The sequence below is a fragment of the Zea mays genome, chromosome 1 (genome assembly GCF_902167145.1).
Source record: "Zea mays cultivar B73 chromosome 1, Zm-B73-REFERENCE-NAM-5.0, whole genome shotgun sequence".
Classification (NCBI taxonomy): Eukaryota; Viridiplantae; Streptophyta; class Magnoliopsida; order Poales; family Poaceae; genus Zea; species Zea mays.
Genome location: NC_050096.1, coordinates 9,478,724 through 9,492,392, shown reverse-complemented (window position 1 = coordinate 9,492,392; position 13,669 = coordinate 9,478,724). Strand labels below are relative to the sequence as shown.

At 49.2% G+C, this 13,669-nt stretch overlaps 1 protein-coding gene across 2 annotated transcripts in view; it reads right to left on the bottom strand.

The window, feature by feature from the left end:
- LOC100502300 (uncharacterized) overlaps positions 1-8,945 on the bottom strand; it is an 82,463-nt gene extending 73,518 nt beyond the window's left edge. Inside the window, exons 1-6 of one of the 2 annotated variants that reach the window (XM_008649423.4) lie at positions 8,655-8,945; positions 7,896-7,968; positions 7,605-7,669; positions 891-968; positions 422-541; positions 228-298 (exon numbers count right to left, since the gene is read on the bottom strand). In XM_008649423.4, the coding sequence (XP_008647645.1) occupies positions 228-298; positions 422-541; positions 891-968; positions 7,605-7,669; positions 7,896-7,968; positions 8,655-8,708 (461 nt within the window). In that variant the 5' untranslated portion in view covers positions 8,709-8,945. The remainder of the gene's footprint in view (positions 1-227; positions 299-421; positions 542-890; positions 969-7,604; positions 7,670-7,895; positions 7,969-8,654) is intronic. The other variant, NM_001363261.1, reaches the window with a different exon arrangement.
- Between the last annotated feature and the right edge of the window lie 4,724 nt (positions 8,946-13,669).

Sequence of the window (13,669 nt, the reverse complement as noted above, 5' to 3'; positions counted from 1 at the left end):
TCAAGAACACAAAAGGCAAAAAAGATGTATCTCTTATGGAGATGAATCATATGAGTGATATCAAGATAAAACCATACATATCATTCTCAACTTGAAAAGAAAAGAACAAACAATTACTTAGTTAAAACATGGAGGAATTAGGTTAGCTTTGAAGCTATGTTCCTATGCAAACTGAGAGGATGCCTCAAAAAAATGCTAAGCAATAGTGACCAGGAGAAAGAACAAACCAAAAATGAGTGATTGTGGGTCCATTAACCAGTCTCTCTGGCCTAGAGAATCTCTGCATGTCAGCCGCTAACTGCACCAGATGATACAATGGTGTGAAACTCAACAAGAGGTGCTCCAACAACTGCCTTTTGAAGGAAATACCCTATAGAAGAGATAGGTATCTCGAAGAAATAAAACATTCTGTAGCTACTACCTTAGAAGCAGCAGAAGCTTGCCATCTCTGAATTTCACGTAAATGGCTCATTTCCATGTCAAGAACTTGATAGGTTTCAAGATACAAGTCTGCTTGATTATGCTTCATTGAATCAGGCAGCTGCATTCAGGGTTCTATAATATGTCATTTCACGAACATACCAAGCGCCTTCAGAGAATGTGATTCAATCAACAAATTTAAATTGATCAACGGTCACGCAGATTTTGAATGATTGGCATGGAAGCTGGGAAAAGAGAGTAGTTGTATGCAAGTAGAATAACTTCACATATCTAATGACAGAAAGCTGGCATTGTAAGGTATAATAGACTAGCGGCAACAGAAAAAGGTAGAAAAATGTGTTTACTTAATTACATTCTTACAAGAACTAACATGTAAGAAGTTTATTTACATAACAGTATAATGGCATAATGCAACAATCAGTAGACAGAGAAAGTTGATTAAGGCTAACCTGAGGTAGAGCTTTTACACAGCTACGGTATGTGTACAGCAAAGATGTCATTTCTTTTCCTTCTTTGATCAGTGTATTCTGCAATTTATTTTTTTCCATCCATGAGACAGTGGGGAAAAAAAGTAATCATATCTCATTTGGTGACGCATGAAATAGTGTGATTATATAAAACGGACAAGACAATGATTTAGAGAGAGAGAGAGAGACATGCATATACCTTAAAATAAGATCATGAAATGAGAAAATCAGAAAAGCACTGTGTGGTGACAGATCAAAACCTTCAAATCCTTTCCAGGCTTACCTTTGTTCCTTCAAATGGTCCCCACAAAGTTTTTCTGACAAAATAGGGACCATTTGGAACTCAAAACTTCCAAAGGAGAGTTACATTCCCGTAGGAACATGAAATAACTCCCATCCTATATTTCATGAAAGGCAGTAAGGCACTTGCCAACTATATTTGCAGCAATTAAGGCTACCTTCGAGACCCAGATGAACGTCAAATTCTTTACCATAAAATACAAAAAAAAAAGGTACAGACAGTGTTCACAAGTGGCAATAAACCTACGGAACATACATGTGTGTATATCCCAGGTTCTGCCAGACACGCTGGACATCTCCAAGGCCTTCGATTCGGTGTCTTGGTCTTTCTTACTTGAAGTATTGGAAAAGGTTGGATTCGGCCCTATATGGAGAGATGTGATCAGTGGGCTGCTTATGACCTCCTCTACCCAAATTTTGCTTAATGGAGTGCCTGGAGAATACATCCAACACAAGAGGGGCCTGCGGCAAGGTGACTCACTATCCCCTCTTCTTTTCATCATTGTTATGGATGTTCTCAATGGTCTAATTGTTAAAGCTGCTGATGAGGGACTGCTCCAACCCCTTTCAACTCGTTCCATTCAGCACCGAATATCGCTTTATGTTGATGATGTGGTGATGTTCTTGAGGCCGGCTGCCAGTGATCTGCACATGGTAACCATGATATTGGATTTGTTTGGGGACGCCTCGGGGCTAAAAAACAACGTACAGAAAAGCAGTGTGGCTCCCATTCACTGCTTTCCGGTGGACATGGAAATGGTGACCCACATTTTTCCTTGCAAAGTTGAAACACTTCCTCTCAAATATCTCGGGCTACCTCTCTCTCTCTCTCAGGAAGTTAAACAAGGAGCAGCTGCAGCCACTAATTGATAGGCTTGCGGACCTCTTACCTAATTGGAAGGCCGACTTGATGACTAGGGCTGGAAGAGCTATCCAAGTGCAATATGTACTCACGGCAACAGTTATATACCACGCCATGGCTTTGGATTTACCTAAATGGGCTATCAAAGCCATTGACAAAATTAGACGTGGGTTTCTTTGGAAAGGACGAATGGATGTGCTCGGTGGTCACTGCTTAGTTGCTTGGGGCAAAGTGACACGATCAAAGGAGCTTGGTGGTCTTGGCATCTCTGATTTACAAAAACTGAATTGGGCCCTACGGGTAAGATGGTTGTGGTTGGAAAAAACAGACCCCTCGAAGTCTTGGGCTGATATACCTCTCCAGAGTTCCAGCATACTGAAATCTATCCTCTCTACAGCTATGATTACAGAGGTGGGTGATGGTCGTAACACCTTATTTTGGAGGGACAGATGGTTGATGGGACAGAGGATTGAGGACCTAACCCCTCATGTTTTTGCCCTTGTCCCGACTAGGATTGCCAACAGGAGAACGGTGGCAGAAGAAATTGTGGAGATGGCTTGGATCCGGGACCTGAGAGGCACCATCACTTGGGCTGTCATCTCTGATTTTTTGACTCTTAGTGAAGTTATTGCAGATTTCTCCCTTAGTGATGGAGTGCCAGACAAGCATATCTGGAGGTTTTCCTCGTCCGGCCAATACTCTTCAAAGTCGGCTTATGATATATGCTATTCCTAGGATCCACTTCTTTTGGAGTCTTTGAGCGCGTTTGGGAGTCTTGAGCACCTTCAAAGTGTAGTTTCTTCCTTTGGCTTGCCATGCACAATAGATGTTGGACCGCAGATCGTCTTGCTAAAAGAGGACTACCCCACCCCAGTGTGTGTCCACTTTGCGACCAAGAAGAGGAAACAATACAACATCTTCTCATCTCTTGCGTCTTTGCAAGACAGTTCTGGTACCTCTTGCTGCGCAGGTCCGGGTTGCCTAATCTTTCACCAGACAATGCTCTTTGCAGCTTAGAAGACTGGTGGAGCAGGGTTGTGGAGAAGATTCCCCGAGATCTCCAATCAGGCTTCAATTCTCTAGTTATTCTTGGCGCTTGGAGCCTTTGGCGTCATCGCAACGACTGTGTGTTCAATGGGAGGTCGCCGAGCCTAGCAAGTGCTCTCACCCTCGCTGGTGATGAGCTTAGGATGTGGTGTCGTGCCGGAGCTAAAGGGTTGAACTTGCTTTCAACTCTAGTGTTTATGCTTGACCCAGGGTGATAACCTTGCGCCTTGTTCAGAGTGGTGTGTGGTGGTTGTGTTGTGTCTTGTTGTGTCGTGTGGGTTGAGTTGTGTGTGTTGTGTTGTGTTGTACCTTCTTCTATCTATTAATGGAAAGATACGCAGATCTCCTGCGTGTTCGAGAAAAATAAACCAACGGAGGATATTAGGTAACACACATGAGCCCATATACACAAAGAATTGATTACCAAATAGAAGGAAGTTCATGTCTGTGTGCTTGGGTGCAATTTAATTAATTTGTATGTGTTACATGCTCTGGCAGGGGAAGGAGGCAATCCAGAATGGAGACAGGAAAGGGCCCGTCAGTATGTCCTTTCCGCTCCCGCCCCTGACCTTCCACCTCCGGCCGACGCCTCAGCCCCTCCACCCCACAGCCTCACGCCGGTCCTCCTCCCAAAGGCCAGCGGCCACCCCACTTGCTACCCCGGCGTCGGTCTCCTCTCCTTCTCTCACCGCCCAGTCTTTAACGGTTCTTCCTGGTGGCCGTTCAAAGGCACAGCGATGGTGTGAACATGAGTTTCCATCTGCTGCTTCCCTGAGTCAGTGTGATTCGCGTCGTTCCTATAAGGAGGTGCTAGTGGATGGAAGGTCCAGTGCATGCGGAGCTGACGTTGGTAATGGTGGCTGGGTGAGGGTTGTGGGACGCCGGTTTCACCATCGGAGTCCCCGTACCCCTCTCCCCTCGCAACCCCCTAGACCCGTTCCCGCTGATTTACGTGGGAGGTGCTTCAACTGCTTCTCACCTTCCCACCGTGCGGCCGAGTGTGGCAGTTTGGTGCGGTGTTTTCACTGTCGTCTGCCTGGGCATCGGGTGCGCGCGTGTCCACGTCGGAAGAAGACTCCACATCACCCAGCGAGGGTGTTGGTGTGGCGTCCCGTTTCCAGGAAGGTCATCCCGGAGGAGGTTCCTCTCTGCGCTATGGACGGTGGTTCGCGGGTCGGCGGTGATGGTGATGGAGAGAAGACGATGAAGCGCACTCGCTGTGGTCAAAGGCGCCGGAAAATGGACCTGGAGGTTTTGGGCGCATCTGGTCGGGTTTCATCTTTGGCATCATCACCATTGCCTTCGGTGGTGCCCCCCCCCCTCGTTCGCATAACCTTAGGCGTTCAAGGTTGCTCGACCAGGCGGAGGAGGACTTTCATCGTGCATTGATCGTCAATGTGCTTGGCCAGGGGGATTCTGACTGCGCCGCTGTGATTCTAGATGTGCTTGCCTTGAAGTATGGCCTTGAGGCTGATGCGCTCCAAATCCGACGTGTTGCGTCCAACTCGTACCTGGTCCTCTTCCCCTCTATGGAACACGTTGTTCGTGCCTTGGCTTGTGGACAATCCATCTGCATCCCCCCCCTCCGGTTGCATCTTAGGAGGTGGTCACGCCAGGCGTCGGCCACTGGTGGAGGTGCCCTGCCGGTACTTCTAGATGTTGAACTTGGCGGGATTCCGGCACACCTCTGGGGGATTGATATGGCAGAGCATCTACTCGGTGGACACTGCATCGTTCAAGGATTGCATCCGGATTCTGTTGATGGGATGGACATGTCGATTCTGACGCTGAAGGCATGGGGTTTCTCTATGGATTGTCTGCCTTCTCGCTGTGATCTCCATGTTGAAGAGCTGACGTCTATTGGAGAAGATGGATCTTGTTTCCCTCGCACTTTGATTTACTCTGTTTCTGTGAAGGTTGGTATTTCGGGTGCCTTGTCGGTTGAGGAACAGCCTCCGCCTTCCTCCCCGGATGATGATGAAGATCGTGATAACAAGCATCAGCGTCAGAGGCAGCACCTTCCGGAACATCAGTTCTCTTCGGTCCGGACCTCAGTACATACATATGATCGTGGAGGAAGTTTTAAAGAGTAGAGATAGTGTTGCATACATACATATACTATATGCTATTTATATTTTGCAAAACAGCGCTGGAGGGGGGCTCTACAGACTACAGTCGCCGCGTGATGGACGGGGCGCAGCTGACGCTCGAGCAGAGGGCTTCCAGAGCACAGCAGGATGGTAAGAGAGGAGGGCAGCGGCGTTGGAGAAGGTGCGGCGGCGCTGGAGAAGGGTGCACGCGCGAGCGCGACTGTGCGCTGCGTAATGTGTGTACCGTATTGATACAAGTAGGGCAAAACATTGTTTGTGATGTACAGATGGTGGGTCGGCCCATGTAACAGAGAACGGATTAGTGGCCCAAAACAGGCAAAACTAGTCGACCACTATACCTAGTCGGACGACTAATCGCGATTAGTCGGCGACTAGGACGACTAATCGCTTCCTAGTCGCTCTAGTCGAGTCGGAGACCCTAATCGAGCTCCCTCTAGCAATAAGGCCGACTAATCGCGCCTAATCGCGATTAGTCGGACGACTTTAAAACCTTGAGCAAGCTTTGAGATGCCTCTTTGTTAGTGATGATTGGACTAGGTCCAAGCTATCAAGCACAGAAGCAGGAAAGGTCACAGAGATACTTCTTTCTACAAACTTTTGGAACTCAGTACAAGATTGTATTCGTGCATCACAACCACTCCTCATTGTGTTGCGAATTGTTGATGGTGATGAAAAGCCAGCCATGCCAGAGGTTGCCGCTGCCATGGATATGGCAAAAGCAAAGATCACTTCGGGTTTTGAAGGTAGAGAGGCAATGAAGAGGAAGTTGCTTGCCATTATTAATCGGAGGTGGCAAGATCAAATGGAGGTGAAGTTGTATGGGGCTGCATTGTTTTAAATCCAAATAAGTTCTTTGAACTTCAAAAAAATGATCCAACAAAAAGGGAGATTGGTAGGCTGAGGGCAGCATTCAATGAGGTGCTATGGAAGATGGTTGACGACTATGACCTTCAAGCTATAATCAGTAAACAAGCTGATGAGTATATGAGTATGGCTGGCCCTGCCTTCTCATCGCCATTAGCAATTAGAGAACAACAACAAAAAGAGCCCCAGTAAGTTCTATTACCTCATTAATCATTTAAGTTTTGTATGGCTGGCAACACTAATTCAACTTCTCTTCTCTTTTTTTAGTTCGTTGGTGGGATGCATATGGTGGCCTTGCATTTGAGATTCAATCCTTTGCAAAGCGCATTGTTAGCCTTTGTTGTTCTGCTTCCGGATGTGAGCGCAATTGGAGCACTTTTGAATTTGTAAGTAAAAAATTGTCATTTCAGTTTCTATCTTGTTTTAATTGATTCTAGGACAGCAGCACTGATTCATTATTTAACACATAGATTCATACCAAAAAAAGGAACAGATTGGAGCACCAAAGGTTAAACAATTTGGTTTATATCCAATACAATAGAAAGATGGCAGCTAGGTTCCAAAGATTGCGTGGGGAGGGAAATATTGGTAACCCTTTAATTTTAGAGGATTTCCAATGGGACAATGAGTGGGTGGACAGTCAAAATGAAACAGTTAGAGAAGGGGATGATCTTGCATGGGCTCATGTGGATGATGCAATCGGTGCTTCTAGTTCACTTCAAGGTCGCAACTTCCCAAGAAGAGCCCGATATGAGTCTGTTTATTCAAGGCGTTGTCAAGCTGCTGCTACACAGGAGGAGAGAGTTATGGAAGAGGAAGAGCAAGGCAACGAGGGCAATGAACAAGATGATGAAGAGTACATGCCTAATGATGATGAAGAAGTGGATGACTTTGGTGAATCCCCACATAACAGTCCAACTCAAGCTGGTGCTGGTGGTGAAGAAAATGCAATGGATGATCTTGATTTGGGAGATATTTAGGGTATCTAGTATCTATCTAGCTGCTGCAGCAGCTTAGCTATCTAATGGAGTTTATTTCCTTTCAAGTTTAAACTATATTTTCTTGCTATTTGTTTTCCAATTTGAACTATATGGCTGTTATGACTTATGAGTTTATGACTTATCACTTATGTGGCTGATTTGGTTCAGTTTGAGGCTTCAAATGAGGTAAGACTTGCTGTTTATTTCAGTTTCGTTCAATTTCAGACTTCAAAAAGGTAAAACATCCTCTTTCTTCATATATAATTGATATTGATATATTGTCTATATGAAGCCATTATATAGGCAAAACAGCCACTATATTGGCAAGTCGACGACTAGTCGACTGACTTATCGACTAGTCACCAAGTCGGTACCTTGTCGACTCGACTTACCGACTTGAAAACACTGGTTCACATGGACATCTCTTAAAGACATCAATTCTCAAACAGGGATCAAAATGTTTATGGGTATTGAAGCAGAGAGGACGTGCAATGCAATCAACCAATCACAGAGAAAAAGAGGAACTACATACCAGCTGGTTGATTGCTTTTGTATCTTCTCCTAGTGATAGACGATAAGCAGCAACATCGCTGTACTCTGAACACGAAATTACAAATTTCAATCGACAATGGAGCAGTAAGAAACTGTGGCAACACTTAATATTAATTCAAGTATCAAAGTTTTTCTTGGATAGTATAATAAGGAAGAAATATATGTGCAGTATAGGCATCAGCCTATAGCATCACCATCACAGCCATGTAGAATAATCACTAATGTACTTAAAACTAACAGTATAAAAGGCAATGTTATGTTTGTCGCATACCAATAGGACTGTTAGTCGCATATCTTTCACTAGACAGGAGCACAGCTAACCCCTGCACATCCGGTTGCTCATCCTGAAATTTGGAATATAGCTAAATAATTTGAAAAGTGACAACAGCAAACACAACACATGCATTCTGATACAAAGAAGAATGAATGGCACATACTACAGGATACCAATCACAGAACCAAACAGACTACAAGTGGGAATGTCAACATCTCTCAATCAGTCCAGAGAACCATCAAATCAAAACTTCACTATAATACAATTTGAACCACTGGAGTGCACCTAATATACTAGAGTTGGCAGGTATTGCAAATTTCTATGACATCCTTCTACATTTCACCTATCAGTGCATTTAAAGCACACCGTACATGCCTGGCATTTTGAGTATGGTTGGGTATTAGCAAAGGGAACGTATCCTGTGCTCATAGAGCTCTTGTTTTAGTTTTCGGAATATCACAAGAAAACATCCGGTGGATACCCTCTATTTTATTCTCACGCCACAACACTTCCATAGCGTTCCAGGTGGATTTTGCGCTAAGCCAATTTTTGGTACCGAAATCCCTAAATTCCCACTTCACCTAGCATTCCAGCTTTGAGCACGAGCAAGCAAATGAACTCGTAAGCTACCCGGACCAAAACGCGCAATGCTGCATTTCGCCTATGGATTGCGAGGACGCGCAGATCAGGTGCGAAATTGAGGCTAGGGCGGCTGGGCGGGAACGGGGACCGCGAGGAGGGGCCGGGCGTGCGTACCTCGAGCGAGAAGGTGGAGAGGGCGGCGATGGCCTCCTCAACGGGGATGGCCATGTCGCCGGTGCGGCCGGGGCCGCAGGGAGGAGGCGCGGACGCAGGCGCAGGAGAGCGGTGGTGGCGGAGTGGTTGGGAGTGGGAGCGAGATGGTGCTACCGTTGGTAGAGACTAGAGAGAGACGGAGCCGAGATCGTGCTGAGCAAGGAGGCCGTCAAGGAGAGACAAGGAACTCGTACTGCCCCGGGTGACCTGTGGCAACGGTGGGCCAGACACCCAGTGGGGCGAAGAAGACGAGACGTGAAGTGTACTCGAAGTGAAATGGGAAAGGAAAAGGTAAGTTACCGGATGATTGCGGTCTTGCGGACCTTCGGAGCCGGTGTACTACCGGGCCTGTTTGTTAGAGCCGTGCGAGAATCGTCCCAAATTGGGCCTCATGCCCTCATCAGAACACATTCTAGGCGAGAGAACAACCAAATCAGATTTGACCTTATTTTAGTTTTCGGAATATCATAAGAAAACATCCGGTATCGTCTGATGCGAAATCGAGAGGTAGTTTGTCCAAATCTGAATACTCAAGGAAATGGTAAACATGTGGAGATCATAATTTGTACGAACTACCCCGATATTAACTAGCAGTATGACTTGTATCTGAACTAAGATTAAAACCATCAAGTATCTAATTGATATGATCTAACAAAAACTGTTATACAATCAAGTTTTCTGTATAATCACCGTTCAATCAAACTATCAAACGTTATAAAAAATATAAAATTAAGAGATATAAAAAAAGTATTATATCTAATATAAAGGATTAAAAACGATACAATTTCCTATTTTTATCTCTACTATATTAAAACATCAGTTTCAACGGTCTTTCTGCGTCATCTATTTACAAATAATCACTCACATCTATTTCAAATTAACTCGTTGCAGGCCTATCCCCTCCGTGCAACCAACCTCCACGCCTCAAAACACACCTCCGCATATAAATGGCTAAATAGGCGGCCCGACGCACGCGGGTCGTAGCTCCGGCCTAGGCACGGCACATCGGTCTGTTGACCGTGTCGAGGCCGGCCCGTTAGCACGTCGATCCATTTGGTTAAATCAGCGTAAACTATAAAAAAGTGATCCAAGAGATGGGGTTTAAACTCACGCCCTAATGGGATGAGTGGGAGACACTAGCCACCTGATTGGTTAACTACACCATTCCATCCTGAATCATCGCGTGCGTTCACTTTGGTTAAGCATCTGTTTGGTTACCTGTACGCGAGAAACGGTGATTGCACAAGTGCATGCAAAAAAAGTCATTCTGAGTCCATTTACCTGCATCTGCACATACGCCAGAAATGGTCGTACCTGGCCGACCAGGCTAGTGTGGGACTGGTTATGTGGACGCAGTTGTCGGCGTTTCGAGACCGGGGGGTCTCTAGGCCGACGAGTGAAATGTCGTCGCGTGCCCCAGCCCAGATGGGTCGACGCGAGGCCGAGCGCGAAGGGGGGAGAAAGGTGGCCGGAGACAGGCGTGAGAGAGGTGGAAATCTCGCGGCCTTCGTGTTCGTCCCGTGCCCAGGTCGGGTGCGCTTGCAGTAGGGGGTTACAAGCGTCCACGCGGGAGAGGGAGCGAGCGGCCTCACGCGAGCGCCTGTCTCGTCCTCGTCCCCGCGCGGCCAACCCTCTGTAAGAGGGCCCTGGTCCTTCCTTTTATAGGCGTAAGGAGAGGATCCAGGTGTACAATGGGAGGTGCAGCAGAGTGCTACGTGTCTAGCGGAGGAGAGCTAGTGCCCTAAGTACACGCCGTCGTGGCAGCCGGAGAGGTTTTGGCACCCAGTTGGTGTGATGTCGTGGCCGTCGGAGGAGCGCTGGAGCCTGGCGGAGGGACAGCTGTCGGGGCTATCGAGTCCTTGCTGACGTCCTCTTGCTTCCGTAAGGGGGCGGAGAGCTGCCGTCGTCAGGGAGCGTGCGGGGCGCCATCATTGCCTATCTGGCGGAGCGAGCCAGATGGGACGTCGGTCTTGTTCCCCGTAGCCTGAGTCAGCTTGGGGCAGGGTAATGATGGCGCCTCCCATTGACGTGGTCGGCTCGCGCCCTAGGTTGGGCGATGTGGAGGCTCCTCCGAGGTCGAGGTCGAGTCTGTCTTCCGTGGCCGTGGTCGAGTCCGAGCCCCTGGGTCGGGCGAGGCGGAGACCGTCGGCTGAGGCCAGGGCTGAGTCCGAGCCCTAGGGACGGGCGAAGCGGAGTTCGTCGTCTTCTAGGGCTGAGCCCGAGTCCGAGCCCTGGGTCGGGCGGAGCGGAGTTCGCCGTCTTCAGGGGCTGAGCCCAAGTCCGAGCCCTGGGTCGGGCGGAGCGGAGTTCGCCGTCTTCAGGGGCTGAGCCCAAGTCCGAGCCCTGGGTCGGGCGGAGCGGAGTTCGCCGTCTTCTGGGGCTTAGCCCGAGTCCGAGCCCTGGGTCGGGCGGAGCGGAGTTCGTCGTCTTCCGGGGCTTAGCCCGAGTCCGAGCCCTGGGTCGGGCGGAGCGGAGCTTCCTATGGCGCCTGAGGTCGGGCCTGACTGCCTGTCAGCCTCGCTCTGTCAGGTGGCACTGCAGTCGGTGCGGCGCAGGCGTCGCTGTCCTTCTGTCAGATCGGTCAGTGGAGCGGCGAAGTGACGGCGGTCACTTCGGCTTTGTCGACTGAAGGGCGCGCGTCAAGATAATGGTGTCAGGCCACCTTTGCATTAAATGCTCCTGCGATTTGGTCAGTAGGCGCGGCGATTTGGTCAGGGTTGCTTCTTAGCGAAGACAGGGCCTCGGGCGAGCCGGAAATGTGTTCGTCGCTGGAGGGGGTGCCTCGGGCGAGACGAAGATCCTCCGGGGTCGGCTGCCCTTGTCCGAGGCTAGGCTCGGGCGAGGCGTGATCGAGTCCCTCGAATGGACCGATCCCTGACTTAATCGCACCCATCAGGCCTTTGCAGCTTTATGCTGATGGGGGTTACCAGCTGAGAATTAGGAGCCTTGAGGGTATCCCTAATTATGGTCCCCGACATTAGCCCCCGAGCCTCGAAGGGAGTGTTAACACTCGCTTGGAGGCTTTCGTCGCACTTTTTTGCAAGGGGACCAGCCTTTCTTGGTTGCGTTTTGTTCCGGTGGGTGCGCGCGAGCGCACCCGCCGGGTGTAGCCCCCGAGGCCTCGGAGGAGTGGTTTGACTCCTCCGAGGCCTTAATGCCTCGCGTAATGCTTCGGCTGGTCTGGTCGTTCCCTCATGCGAGCTGGTCGTAGCCCGGGTGCACGGTCGGGTCCCAAGTTCTCGGGCTGGTATGTTGACGCTGTCAACGGTTTGGCCGGAGCCGGGTTTGCGAGAGCAGCCCCCGAGCCTCTGCACAGGGCGAGAGGACGATCAGGGACGGACTCGACTTTTTTACATACGCCCCTGCGTCGCCTTTCCGCAAGGAGGGGGGAAAGCGCCATGTTGCCTTCGGTGGGCGCCGAACATGGTGTCTCCGGTGAGCTGCTGGCGGGTAATCCGAGCAGACGTCCGTGCCCCATTTGCTAGGGGTCGGCTAGAGGCCCAGAGGCGCGCCCAAAAGTACCTGCGGGTGATCTGCCGGACCCGGTCCCCTGTCGACGGGGTCCGAGGGCTCGATGCCTCCCTCTGATGGGATTCCGTTACAAGATCGTCCCCACTGGTCTCGGAAATGTCCTAGGGTACCTCGGGAGCGCAGCCCGAGCCTTGGTTATGTATCGAACGTACCCATGGTCATCCCTCGCTCTGTGTCTGAGGCGGCTGTGAACCCTTCGGGGGCCAGCCTTTGAACCCCTGATCAGTAGGGGGCGCGGAGCCCGAGTAGCCTGAGGCGGTCGTTGAACCCTTCCGAGGGGCCGGCCTTCGAACCTCTGACCAGTATTGGGTGTGGAGCCCACGCGCTCTGAGGCGGCTGTTGAACCCCTCTGAGGGGCCAGCCTTCGAACCTCTTATCAGTAGGGAGGCTCGGAGCCTGGTTCCTTCACGGGGAAGGATCCTTTTCGGGGTATCCCCCTTTCCTGGTCCCTGTTGCAAGAGAGAGAAAGAGGAAAAGGAAAAGGATACGAAATCGAATGACATGGCGTACCTTTTTTGACGCGTTCATTATGGCGAAGGCGAAGCGTCGCTCGCTTCTCCTTCCAGAGGCGTCGCCTGTCCCGCCGCGGAGTTAATGCGATGGGGCGAGTGGTTCGCGGGGCGGACGTTGCGCGTGCGCGGGCCGTTCGAGGAACGGAACACAGGCGCGTCGTCTTCACGCCGTGAGAGAGGGTTCTCTCGCTGCCCCCGGATGGGACGTGAAAGTTGCCTAGAGGGGGGGTGAATAGGCAAGTTAAAACTTTTTCAACAAAAACTAGAAACAAACTGGGTAAAACTGAATTGATCTCGAAATTCACCCAGTTAACTTTGGAAATGAGATGTTCTAAATGATCCACAGGGTTCAAAGTAGTAGATCAGAGAAGGGCACTTCTCAAAATCCACACACCAAAAAGATATAAACAATCTTCCACGGAATGGTGAGAGAACGAAGAACATGAACAAACACAATGAGCAAGAACGCAAGAGACACAAGATTTATCCCGAGGTTCGGTCACACCACAAAAGGTGCCCTACTTCCTCGTTGAGGCGCCCACAAAGAGCCGGGTCTCTTTCAACCCTAATCACCCCAATTAGACCTTTATTTCATAATCAACAACTGATGTATATCCTCAAGTGCTTCTTTTTCCTTAGTGGCTACATAAGTCACAAAAAAAGATAAGATTTGAAAATAATATGCACTTGAGATTCAGTTGTTACCACCCTTGCTACTATCTCCAAATATGATTTATACATTCATTATCGAGCACCCAACTTGATCCATTGAAGGCGTGATCCTGCAAAACAAGTTTAAGCTGCATATCTTGGTACCCAATTTGAATTGGGTCCTTTGAGATTAGTAGGAAGAGCCTTGAGTACCCACACATTCCTTATTGTGGCATTTCTCTTTGTGTAGGCATCCACATATACTTGACAATCATCTTACAT